The 13819-nt window shown below is 30.1% G+C and overlaps 3 protein-coding genes across 17 annotated transcripts in view; 2 read left to right on the forward strand and 1 right to left on the reverse strand.

The window, feature by feature from the left end:
• Positions 1 to 3104, reverse strand: part of LOC140666976 (post-GPI attachment to proteins factor 6) — a 119777-nt gene extending 116673 nt beyond the window's left edge. For all 6 annotated transcript variants that reach the window (XM_072894542.1, XM_072894543.1, XM_072894541.1 and 3 more), the window contains exons 1-3: positions 2932 to 3104; positions 2275 to 2446; positions 97 to 310 (exon numbers count right to left, since the gene is read on the reverse strand). In XM_072894542.1, coding sequence (XP_072750643.1) covers positions 97 to 310; positions 2275 to 2446; positions 2932 to 3070 — 525 coding nt within the window. In that variant the 5' untranslated portion in view covers positions 3071 to 3104. The remainder of the gene's footprint in view (positions 1 to 96; positions 311 to 2274; positions 2447 to 2931) is intronic.
• A 2793-nt stretch (positions 3105 to 5897) lies between these two features.
• Positions 5898 to 7135, forward strand: Crim (QVR superfamily protein crim). Its single transcript, XM_072894931.1, has 3 exons — positions 5898 to 6084; positions 6179 to 6313; positions 6503 to 7135. The coding sequence occupies exons 1-3, from the start codon at positions 6036 to 6038 to the stop codon at positions 6781 to 6783; spliced, it is 465 nt and encodes a 154-aa protein (XP_072751032.1). The 5' UTR covers positions 5898 to 6035; the 3' UTR covers positions 6784 to 7135.
• Positions 7136 to 8499: 1364 nt separating this feature from the next.
• LOC140667171 (bifunctional 3'-phosphoadenosine 5'-phosphosulfate synthase-like) overlaps positions 8500 to 13819 on the forward strand; it is a 52534-nt gene continuing 47214 nt past the window's right edge. For 6 of the 10 annotated variants that reach the window (XR_012046967.1, XR_012046968.1, XR_012046969.1 and 3 more), the window contains exons 1-5: positions 9755 to 10146; positions 10302 to 11105; positions 11259 to 11693; positions 11945 to 12154; positions 12398 to 12680. Coding sequence is in view for 6 of the 10 variants with exons in the window: in XM_072894929.1 (XP_072751030.1) it covers positions 10063 to 10146; positions 10302 to 11105; positions 11259 to 11693; positions 11945 to 12154; positions 12398 to 12680 (1816 nt within the window). In the remaining 4 variants the exon portion in view is untranslated. Of the gene's footprint in view, positions 8721 to 9753; positions 10147 to 10301; positions 11106 to 11258; positions 11694 to 11944; positions 12155 to 12397; positions 12681 to 13819 lie in introns of those variants that run through there. The other 4 variants (XM_072894924.1, XM_072894928.1, XM_072894926.1 and 1 more) reach the window with 3 other exon arrangements.

The raw sequence follows: 13819 nt of genomic DNA on the forward strand, positions 1-13819 counted from the left end.
TATTTGAAAAGTTTCTTGTATTAAAATAATATTTATGAGAACAATAATAATACAAATTGCAATTATCGACATCGTTAAAAAGATAAAATCATATACCTGCTGTTGTATTCTCTCGTCCCAATAAGACATATAAGCTGCTACAAACCAATCTCCGGATTGTGGTCCATAAACCGGAACAATAGTTGCGTTCTTTGATTGATATGTAGTAGTCGTAGTAACAATGATACTATCATCCTGTTTAGTATGTGCACTCTTTAGGACTGTTCCCTCATTTGTGGTTATTATTGGATAACTACCAACTTTTAAATGTCTGAAAGTGATAAGCTATTTCTAATTGTGTTCCTATATTTTTTTTCTTTATTGTCTTAGAATAATTTAATTTACTTTTTCTATTATTCCATATATTATCTATATTTTATCCTTTACATACCCATATCCATACTCTACACCCACCTATAGCCACAGCCATCCACACATCCATATAAATTATAATTTTCTAATTTATTCCAATCATTAATTTAATTATTGTTCATTATTATTTTCTTAATTTTATAACTATTTTATTTTAAAGAAATTCGTTTTATTAATTTGTACTAATAATTCTTACTTCAATTAATTATATTATATTCAATTATTTTCTGCAGATTAGAATCTTCTAGTAGAATAGTAATTGTAAAAACTAATGAATTAATGAATTATTATCCTAGAAACACATTTAACTAATATCAGATTTTATTAGAAGAGTTACACATATATCTTATGTATAAATTTTAGTTAATGTTAGGACATATATTTTTAGTTACATATATATATAACTATTAGTTATGAATTAGGAAGAATATTTAAAGTTGTTATGTAAGAAAATAAAATTAATGCCTTTCAATTAATTTATCAAAGATAATATAAAAAAAAAATATTATCTCTTATATACTATCTCTAAGTCAGTTTATATATTATCTCCGGGCATCATCGTCCTGCTGGCTGTCGCTCCACCTTTTATTGCTGCTATGCATTATACTTCTCTATTGCTATGTTTGTGATGTATTGTCAAGTTACACAATAAAGATTATCATTATTATTAAAGAAGGAATTCATTATAGCATACTAGTCTGTAAATTTTTTAAAATAATTAAAACTTATTAAACAAATTATTGGGAGAGTGTAAAAGTTCGTGTCTTATTTCAATTAATTTTCTTATTGATATTACAACAATTGGCCACACTATTCGTTATGTCTATATCTCTAAAAAAATTACCTTTTTAGAAAAAAAGTAAAAAAAAGTGCTAAGTCCCGCATAAAAAACTATGCGTTAACTGTAAAAAAAACCTATCTCCAAAATCGTGTTATTTTACCATAAAAATATATCTTACAAAAATTAATATCAAAAATTTATGCTAAGTGAAAATAAAAACTTATTATAATATTTTAACCAAAAAAGTTGTTTTAATTTTCTACATTATATTCTACAAAAATTATAATATCAAAGTAAAAAATTATATAAAAATTAAAAATTAATACAAATTAAAAAAATATAATTAAAAAACTTAGCGCTGCTAAGCTAAACAATATGCTAATGAAATTACAGCTAAAACATACTGCTAAAACATTGAAGAAAGATTGTAGAAAATGATGGAAATTATTTTGTCAATTAAATAAAGACTTTTGTACCAGATTTTTTTATTAAAAATTATCTGATTATCTGACTCATTGAGATCTCACCAAACAAATAAACATCATCTTTTGACCAGTGCAAACTATATTTTATAGTTCTTATAAATGGTGTGTAAGCTTGATAAACTTTTTAATGGTTTTTACAGTGGTTCCAACTGTTATATCTTTTCTAACTCACAAAGCATATATGTCAAAAATAAATTTTTTCGTAATTTATTTTTTATAATAAATTATAATTTTTTTACACCTTAAAAGCAACAAAAATAAATCAACATTATGTTCAAATGACAGGTAAATGTACCATCTTTCAAATGGTATATAATATATATGTTATAAATGGTATAATCAATGCAGCAATATCAATGACATTAATGGAAATACGAACTTTTGCACTCACTCAATATATTTTTTATTCATATATATGTATATATGTACCTATATATATTTGGATTTATCTTTTATATATACATAATTTTCTAAAAAATTTGTTCTTAATAAAACATAAAAAGAACAATTTCTTATATAGTTGTATAGTTTGTATAATATAGTGCAAAAATTATATTAGTATAGTTTTTGGTAAACACTATTTAAAAAATTATTTACATATAAACTTTCCGTGGTTGGCATGTGGGATTATCCATAAATGCAGCAAAATGCCATGTAGCTCGAAATACATCTTTTGGTACAGTATAATGAAACATTGCCACATCAGAATAGCTCTTAAATGAGTGAAGTAGATCTTCCTGACTCGCTTGTGGTAATGTGCAGTGATTTACTGTAAATAGAAAGTTACTAATTATTCAAAGTATTTAATTATTCATTAATATATGTTCGCAGTGCAAATACTGTATTTGTATTTAAATACTTCTGTAATACCTTAAATACTATATATATATATATATATATATATATATATATATATATATATATATATATATATATATATATATTACAATAACTGCATTAACAATTATATTAATACATATTATTGTCATTACTGATATAAAGAAATTTTTTTATATTAGAAATTAAAAACTTTTAATGAATTTAATCTTCAATGATATATATAACCTCCAAAAAATAAGATCTTATAAACTATTTCTTATTTGTTATATCAATTACTTAATAATTTTTTTGCTCAATATATTTATCTTTAATGTTATGAATAAATTTAATAATCTAAATAAAATATTTTGCAAAATGATAAACAAATCAACAAGATTTTCAACAAAATTATATACAGTAAATAAATGTACATACTTCGAAAAAGAATGAACAAAACATTCAAAAAGATAGAAATGTGGCAAAACAGCGAATATTTTGTTTCGAACATTGAAAAACATAGTAAAAACATGGTAAAATCATGGCACAAAGTACGTATGAATAGAGTCCTAAGCATAGAGATATTGGGTGCATTCCATATGAACGCTCACGCGCTGTAAGCGCTCACGCTTATAGGCGCTATTTTTAATCATTCCGTTTGCTGCTTAAGGGTCAAGAGGACCCACGGTGAAGATCTCATGCGGAGACTTCGGAAATACAAATTCTTTTCGACGATATTTCGGCTATAAATTAAGAAAGAATCATATTTAACAATGATATTCTTATTCAGGATTTCTCGCAGCCCGCTAAAGAGCGATTTTTTGGAAAAAAGGCTTAAAATAAAATTTCATAAAATTGACATGAATAAGGTATACTGATCGTGAATGAAGTATACAGACCAGGTGCACCGATTGTAATTATTATAAATTTTTTAAAAGCCAAAATGCAAAATCCGACTCTTTAGCGGGGTTATAAACTTTACAAGGAATGTAGCAAAAAAAGTTTTATAAAGAAATACAACTTCTTCGAGGCAAAATATTACCGAATAGAATATTGTATCTGTACCTAAAGTGCAAGTACAGCTAATTGTAAGAAATTGAGTTGGCAGCACCGCTTGCTAAGGAGAGACAATGAAAGACAATAATGTCGTCTTCGTCTCTCTTAAAATGCAATGATGTTTGTACGTATACAGACATACACCAATACATTGAATAAGAATTTATTTCTCAATATTGGTGACAGTGACGCTGGAATTTTCTCGTCGGTCTTGTCGACCCTTAAATTATTGAGATAGATATTGTTATTCGCTCAAATTATAATATTGTATAATTCGTACTAAAAAAAATATAAAGGCAATTTTAATTACGAAAGTATTTAAAGTTTGCCATTCAGTATTTAATAACAGCACAATGATAGAACATTGCAGCACGATATATTTGATAACCATAGAACGGAACTAATTAAAAGCATTATTACAATTTATATAAATTTATATTTGTTCCATGAGGCCAAGTGCGTTACGGATTTTATACACAAAAAATATATTAGACGTAAGTTTACAAAATTAATCCATTTTAATCATCAATAAAAATTGTCTTATATGTTAAATTGTATATATTAAAATTTATTTATCCCTTTATCATCCTAATATAATAATCCGTTTACCATCCTATTAAATCAATAATGCATTTTATATACAAATATATTTATATTCTAATATAATGCCATTTATAATGCTTTGGCATCTATTATTCATTTCAGCTGAGATAAATTAGTTGACTTCCATAAAGCTCATATGCGCGTATTTTTCTACAATAAACGTTACGTTTACTGTAGATAATGAGCGCATATGCACTTTACGGAACGTAGCCAGCCATTGCAACTTATAGGCCGGTATTCATAGTTCGATCTTATATTTAAGGTCGTCTTAAGATCTCGTTCAACCAATAAAATGATGCTATGCGGCTATTTGATTAGTTGAACAAGATCTTAAGACGATCTTAAATATAAGGACGGACTATAAATACCGGCCATAGCATTCATAATGTATTTCACGCATGTGTAGAGAGGACGAGTATCATTCTATACCTTTCTCTCTCGCACAGACTTTGGACACACCACAGACTTCTATATAATACTAGACTGCTAACTCCTTATGTATAAGGCACACAGACTTCTATATACAACTAAACTGCTAACTCCGGCAAAGTACATAACACCAAAAAGTAAGTGCAAAACTTATGCGCATGCGTCATCATTGGTAGGATGACAGTCACGCTGATTGGTTGAATTTAAAGCAATGTCACTCACACACGAGTTTTCTGTAGTAGCCAGATTATATCTATCCCCTCCTTTTCTCTATCCTACTAATGTTGTACATATTTTTCGGGGTCACTTTTTAGGTTTAATGTATAAGGAAGTTAACGGTCTAGTTATAGTATAGAAATCTGTGATAAGGCAGCTCTAATTTTATGTACAAACAAGTATGTATGACATCCCTTTCTGCGCATGCGCTGTGAAGGCGCGTGTTGCACGCATGTATATACATACTAAATATGATAAACAAGCTTATATAAAAAATATAAAATAACTGGACATCCCATAATTTAATATTTATATTTCTTATTTTTTTTACTAACACGACATGTGTTCTGACAAGAATTAGAGACCGAAAGCAAGTTAGAAGTACTGATCATAATGGCGTCGGCACATGTCAGCGCATGCGCAGAAAGGGTCACCTTAGCGCTAATAGTATCTCCCCGAACGCGCTCTTAGTACATAAAATTCGAGGACACTTTATATAAGCAAAATCTAGGGAGTTAGCAGTCTAGTATTATATAGAAATCTGTGGGATACACTTTCGGTGCTGGCCATAGAGATATTATATATAGAGGAGGCAAGTCCTATGCTTGTCCGTAAGTGGATGAGATAGAGAAATAGAACGAGAAATAGAAAGAGAACGCTGCAAGTTGGCCCCCTCTAATCGCGTGATTAGACAAGGATAGGAGGAGACCCACTTGCAGCGTTCTCTTTCTATTTCTCTATCGCGCCACCGGCTGCCTTGCCTCCTCTATATATATCTCTATGGTGCTGGCATTACTCTTCCATGTCTATATACTCAAAGAACACAACCTATACATATTTAGGGCGCGTTCGGGGAAACACTATATAGCGCTACCAGCGTCGTTCTATCTTTGTTCAACTTTTAATGAGTAACAAAGATAGAACGACACTGGTAGCGCTATATAGTGTCTCCTCGAACGCGCCCTTAATAAATTTATCGCTGAAACGCATGAAAAATGGTGGACCAATAAAAAATGGTCTTTTCATGTCCAATCTCTTATTATAGTGTCTCTAGTGTCTCTAGTCAGATTTCAATTCCTAATCTACCATCTACCATCCAATCCAGTGTTATATCAATGTTGCACAAACAGTACGAGGGTTTGTCACATATCTCTTATTTATAAACAAGATTGAACAAGAAATTGTACAAGTTAATAGACAAAATATAAAAAACAATTTCTTATTATAGTGCACTAATAATGAGGAAGGTTCTTTTTATAACTTTTTTTTTTATTTTAGCAAATCAAGGTGCAGTATTTTATTATAAAAGGGCGTGGTTGTCATTTCCTTTTTTCATTGATTTGAAATTGATATTGAAATAATAATAAGATTTTTATTTCAGGCAATAGCTTGTATTGTTATAGATGTAACAGTAATCATCCTGGATGTGGGACACCATTAAATTGGTTATGGTATTGGGGAGAAACTTGTCCAGAATATGATGACAAATGTGTAAAGATAATTGAACAGAAAGGAGGTAATTATTTTAATGTTATTTACAGGGAATAACTTTTAAATATATTTTTATTTAATCTTGAGATTATATAAAGTATATGTATATATATATATATAAAGTATATGTATATATATATATATATATGTATATATATATATATATGCATATATATATATATATATATATATATATATATAATAAAACTTTCAGCTGAGATAATCATTACACGTGAATGCTTAAGCTCTGTACGTAGCTTTAGAACAGATATTCCTGCAGATCATTATGAGGGTTGTAGACCTGCTGCAAAAGATGTACGATTAGGCCATTATGTTAATAATAGTATTCATCAATTAGATATTCATCGTAATTATTATGATGAAGTTACTTGGTGTTTCTGTTACTTTGATCACAGATGTAATAGTGCAGAGAAGAAAACTATTTCAATGCTGCTTATAACTTTAATAATTGCTGTAAAATATTTCATATCTTGAGATTATTGCATAATATTGCACAAAATGTTCAAAAATACTTTAATATAATTTTAAAAAAAAGAAAAAATTTACAGGATTTACCTATCATGATCTATTGTTACGTTATAATGACATTCTTTAACTAATTTAAATGTGAAAATTTTTATATGTCAAAGTTATATACTTTTCAAATGGGAAGCAACTAACTAATGTTAACAAATAATAGTAGCTAAAGTTTATACAATTAGATAGTATAATATGGTGATAAAAGCATGCACTGTGTCATCTTTTTTCCAATAGTACCATTAAAGGTTATATATAAGTTGTATATTCAATGACAATACAAATTTATTTTTGCTGCTTATATTTTTTAATATCTTAATGAGTTATATATAAAAAATATTAAAAAAACAAATATTGCAAATTAAAATAAAATTATGTAAATAATTATAAATATTTGTTTCATTGATGTTTCTGTTTACTATTAATTACTATTAAGTACTAGTATTAATAAATAGTTAAGCAATATATACCATTATATATGTAAATAAATAGTAAATTATGCTTATAATTATAAATAAATATAACATTCAAATTAGTAATCTTCATGTATAAAAAAATTATAACAGTGTTATGATATGTTCGAAAAATAAGTTGTCTGTTTCTTTTACACATTACATTTTATTAAGTTCTTACACATTCTCAATATATATTCAATAAATTGATTGCTTAACTATTTATTAATATTTTATTAATAGTAGTAAATAATAGTAAACAGAAACATCAACATGAAACAAATATTTATAATTATTTATAAATTTTATTTTAAGTTTACTAATATTTCAGTTTTTTTATAATATTTTTTATATAAATCATTAATATATTTAAAAAATATATGTACATCAATTTTTATTATAGAAAACAATCTTATCATTATATATGTAACTTTTGTATAATACTATAAAAAAACATTTATATTTTTATCCATAGATAAAGTATCACATTGTATTTGTATGTACATTTTAGTTATAAAATTTACTAATTTGCCATTTGAAAAGTATTTTGACATTTTAATGATAGAAATTTTATCTTTTCAAAATCTAACAATTTATTGCAAATTTTTACTTTATATTTTTAAATTATTATTTACATGACAGATTTCTTGGTTAAAATATAGAGCATTTAAACTTTTATATATATATATGTACATATAATTGTATTAGATATACCAAATTAAAAAATAATACTTTTTTACATTTTTTAATGTATTTATATTTTGATAATACATGTGTTTTTCGCATTATATTTTGATATAAATGAATACTCTACAAAACTAGATTATTATATCGCACAACCGTCCATTAATATAATAATTAAAGAAAAAAAAATTAAATATAAAATGTATATATATATATATAAATTTTTTTTTATTACAATATACACCACTTCAAATCATTACTTTTTTATTGTAAGCTATTTGATATCAAATATGTAGAAATTTTTAGTATTATAATAAAATATTTTTTAATACATACATATTTATTTCTATACAAAAATATTGTTTTAAAACATATATACATACATATATATATATATATGTGTGCGTGTGCGTGCGTGGTGTGTGTGCGCGCGTGCGTGCGTGCGTGCGTGCGCGCGTGTGTGTGTGTGTGTGTGTGTGTGTGTGTGTGTGTGTGTGTGTGTGTGTGTGTGTGTGTGTGTGTGTGTGTAAATCCTACATTCATACTCTCTTGTCCTATGACACGCGCTTTGCGCCACTCCTACCGTAATGTGTTCACGCGGTTTAGTATAGTTTAGTAAGCCGCCGTCGATCGACGAGGGAGCATCATTCAGTATTACTTTCGATCGCGTTTTACGCGAGTGCCACGTATATATTCATAACTGCAGTCATGTCATTGAGTAATGAAGACGCTACACCACCACCAAATAAAAAAATGATGGTAAGTGTGTTACGCAATATTGCTTCTACTGCCATACAATACGAAATTAAATTAATATAAGAAAAGATGAGAAATAATTTATTTGTTTATATATATATAGAGACAAACACTCTCCTCTCTCTTTCTCTCTCTCTTTTTCCTTCTATCTTATATATGTGTACTCCTAATTTTCTTTTTTTCTTCCAAAGTCTAAATATTTTAAATGCAAGAAAATACAAAGAACTACAGCAGGTGCAATACAGTAAGTAAAAATAAATGGATTTAAGAGAGGGGACAAGTTAATTTCGAATTCTTATATTGTTTTAACTATGTGCATGTATGTGTGTATTCTATATTTCATTATTCGTGATATAATTAGAAAAAAATTAGTTTGTCATTATTATTTAAATGTTTTCACTTGTTTATTATACTTGTTTATCCATTGTTAATTATTTATTATATAGGTATATGTTTAAAATGTGGAAAAAATAAATGTACTTTCTAAACAAAATGTTGCTTTCAAGAACTTCAAAGTAACAAAGTTTAGTTACAATTTTGTGTTGAATATTATCAAAAAGTAATTCTTTTAAAATTTGATTCTTTGATAAATTTTAATAAAAATAAGATTCAATAAAGAGATTAGATAAGTGAATTTATTTAACTAAAATATATATGTACGAATTGGAATAAGACACATTATAGAATTGTCAAAATCGAACAACTGAAACTTTTCCATTCTGGAGAATCTTCTCTCAAATTATCTCTATTCCCACGCTATTCTATGACATTTGTGCAAACGCAGATTGAAAATGTCATTGCTTTCACCTCCACTCGGTTACTACAAATCTGTCTTTCATTTGGTTTCTCACTTATAACTATGCGTTCCAAAATTCACTGTCAATACTGAAAATCTATAATATATCGTAACGTGAACTATAGATTTCCAATTCTACTAGTGATTTTCGGAACACAATCGATGTAGTTATGTGGCAAATGTATAGTGGGGAATAATGCAAAAGGAAAGTTTCAGTTTACTATAGACATCGTAAGTGAGGATAAATGAACATGGAAGAAGATACACTCTAAAGTGCTGTAGCATTTTCTTTCCTTCGCGCATGCTATGCATGTATGCATATTGTACATACATGTGTGCATGCGCAAATAAGGGAGAACACTACAACACAATTAAGGTTACGTTCCAAACGTCCTCTCCGAGAAAAATTTTACTCAATATAATATAATAGTATACGTTACGTGTACAATATATTTCGAGTAAAATTTTCTTCGAAGAGAACGTTTTGGAAGGTAACCTAAGAGTGTTTTATTCTATGTGCATATCTACCCTTGCATCAAATAAAGGCAAATGATCTATGTTATGCAGTTTACAAAGAAACAGTTATTTCAGACTAGAGAGATTAGGAATAACAAGGAGGAGAATGGAGAGATTGTACTATATATATCTATTTATTTATCGATACATTTATTTATCTATACATGTATAAGATGATATATATGATATGAATCATTGCATATAAAATCAATAATATTAATAAGATGAAATTATTTTACTGAAAAAAATTAATTCAAAAATTTCTTTTATAGGTCTGTGCGAATGTATCAGAACAAGCACATCATGTATCCAGAGCAAAACGGGGACAAGCAATTGGTAGTGTTCGAGGTTTTCGAGGTTGCACAGTATGGCTAACTGGACTCTCAGGTGCTGGCAAGACTTCCATCTCATTCCAAGTAGAGGCTATCTTGGTAAACCATGGTATTCCAGCTTATGGTTTAGACGGCGATAATGTCAGAAGCGGATTGAACTGCAACCTGACTTTTAGCAAACAAGATAGAAAGGAAAACATTCGAAGAGTAGCTGAAGTAGCTAAACTCTTTGCTGATAGTGGACAAATTTGTCTCTGCAGCTTTGTCTCGCCTTTCGAGGAAGATAGACAGATGGCAAGGCGAATTCATAGAGAAGCTGACCTACCCTTCTTCGAGGTATTCGTAGATACACCTTTGCAAGTTTGCGAAGCTCGCGACACGAAGGGTCTTTATAAAAAAGCCCGACAAGGCACGATCAAAGGATTCACTGGTATTGATCAAATGTATGAGAGGCCTACAAAATCTGATTTAGTTGTTAAAACCGAAGATTGCACTCCTGAAGAGTCTGCCGCGACTGTAATCGAGTTTTTAGAGAAGCATCATATCATTCCACATATTGAAAAATCTTCAAACCTGATTAAGGAACTATTTGTACCAGATTCAAAACTGGCTTCCACGAAAATGGAAGCAGAAACTCTTCAATGTGTGGATATCAGTGAACTTGATGTGCAATGGCTTCAAATTCTGGCAGAAGGATGGGCATGGCCATTAACTGGCTTTATGAGGGAACATCAATATCTTCAGGTACACACTCTGTATAGTTATGATGAACTGTACTGATGTATAGTTATTATTGTGTATATATAATGTGAGCTCAGTGAAGTGAGTCGTTTCCTTAAGTGAATTAAATGATTTTGTCAAACTTATTCATATCACATATTTAACTTTATTTAAAAGGCTCAACACCTGCGATGTTTGTTTGAAGATGGTAAAGAAGTGAACCAATCGATACCAATTGTTCTCGCAATAAACACAGCTGATAAGAATCGTTTGGAGGGTTCTTTTGCCGTAACTTTGAGACACAAAAGCAAAATCTTGGCAATTCTACGAAAACCAGAATTTTATTTTCATCGAAAAGAAGAACGTTGCAGTTGGCAGTTTGGCACCAACAATTTGAGTCATCCGTATATCAGGATGATTCATGATTCTGGCGATTGGCTGATGGGTGGTGATCTTGAAGTGCTGGAGAAAATTAGGTGGTACGACGGACTCGACAAATATAGGCTAACTCCGAATGAGATTCGCGCCAAGTGTCGAAAGATGAAAGCCGATGCTGTGTTTGCCTTTCAATTAAGAAATCCTATTCATAATGGACATGCACTGCTTATGCAGGTACGTTATTGAATTTCTAGTATGGCTAGAAAAAGAAAATTAGAAAATAAATTAATGTACAGTGCATTATATGATAAAATTACATACTATGGTTACGTTTCAAAATTTCAAGGAAAATTTTACTCAAAATATATAGTACACGTAACGTATACTATATCATATTGAATAAAATTTTTCTCTGAGAGGACGTTTTTGAACGTAACCTATGTTGTCATATATCAAAATACCTAACATTGCTGTTCATCATGAAGGACACGAGGAGACGGTTGTTAGAAGACCAGGGCTTTAAAAATCCAGTACTCTTACTTCATCCATTAGGTGGTTGGACAAAAGATGATGATGTGCCTTTATATACTAGGATCCTACAACATAAAGCAATTTTAGATGAAGGTGTGCTAGATGCTGATTCCACACTGCTAGCTATCTTTCCCAGTCCAATGATGTATGCTGGACCAATTGAGGTAAAATTCTAACAATTCTAGTTTCAATAAGAGTTTCATGTATTTTAACATTAGATTAATTAATTTTATTTCGAATTTTATTTTTAGTTTTATTAAGATTTCTTTTGTATTTTTTAATTTTTGTTTTAAAAAACTTTTGATCTAATTTTTGTTGCACTTTATGATTACTGTACTCTTTATCTTACATTTATATATATCCATTTAAACTTCAATTAATAATGAAAATCTCTAATTGTCTTTCAGGTACAATGGCATGCAAAAGCGAGGATGAATGCTGGCGCCAATTTCTACATTGTAGGCAGGGATCCTGCAGGTATACCACACCCCAATAAAGATGCTACGCCTGATGGCAACCTGTATGATCCTGATCATGGCGCCAAGGTGCTCTCTATGGCCCGAGGTCTTCATAATCTCGAAATAATCCCTTTCAGGGTAGCCGCCTATGACACGCGAAATGGCAGGATGGCGTTCTACGAGCCAGAACGAAAGCAAGATTTTGAGTTTATTTCAGGAACAAAAATGCGAGGTGAGTACTCATTTTAATTACTGATTCTATAAATTTTTATATTGTATGTGCAATATAAAGCAATATAAATATTAATAAACAAGTAATTAAATTTCACACACGCGCGCGCGCGCACACACACACACGCACGCACGCACGCACGCACGCACGCACGCACGCACGCACGCACGCACGCACGCACGCACGCACACGCACACACACATATATATACAGAGTGTCCGGTAATAACCGTCTCATCGTTCATATACAGATAGAGCAAGTCAAACTGAGTAGAAAAGTCCTCTACCATTTTTCGAATTTCGAAATAATTATCGAGAAATTAATTAACAAAGATTGACAAATCTGGGCGAGTACAAGCGCGCGGCGAGAAGGCCCATCCTACTGCTACGCGGTTACTAGGCGTTCATTGAATGATAGGAGGAGCGGTCTACGACTGGAAATGGATGCGTATGAGTAGCGCGCCTAGTAACTGCGTAGTGGTGGGACGGCCTTCTCGCCGCGCGCGCTTTACTCGTGCGGATTCGCAGATCTTTTTTAATTAATTTCTCAATAATCATTTCGAAAATCGAAAAATGGTAGAGGACTTTTCTACTCAGTTTGACCTGTTCTACCTGTATATGAGCGGTGAGGCGGTTATTACCGGACGTGTTAATTTTTTAACGTCACAAAGTATAGTTTGCAAAAAACTCTTCTTTTTCAATCGCTTATAATTCGAAAATTATTGGTGCCTCAACATTTTCGCTGAAAAAAATCATCTCCCAATTGGCCAGAGAATCCGTCCTTAAAATATAATCCGGTAGTTTCGGGACACCCTGTGTATATATATATATATATATATATATATATATATATAGCGTGTCCCATTTTAACTTAGCCACTGTAATATTTCAGTAGGAAATATTACAGGAAAGTCCTTAAAATATGATCCGGTAGTTGCGGGACACCCTGTATATATATACAGCGTGTCCCATTTTAACTTAGCCACTGTAATATTTCAGTAGGAAATATTACAGGAAAGCATTTTCTGAGAAAGTGTTTCCAACAAAAGTTGTATGCTTTCGAGGGGGCCATAAAATGGTGCCATTACTTAGATAGTCACTTGAAAGTCACGTGAAGGTTACTTTAATTTTTTTAAATAG

Source organism: Anoplolepis gracilipes, chromosome 6 (genome assembly GCF_047496725.1).
Source record: "Anoplolepis gracilipes chromosome 6, ASM4749672v1, whole genome shotgun sequence".
In the NCBI taxonomy this organism is placed as follows: domain Eukaryota; kingdom Metazoa; phylum Arthropoda; class Insecta; order Hymenoptera; family Formicidae; genus Anoplolepis; species Anoplolepis gracilipes.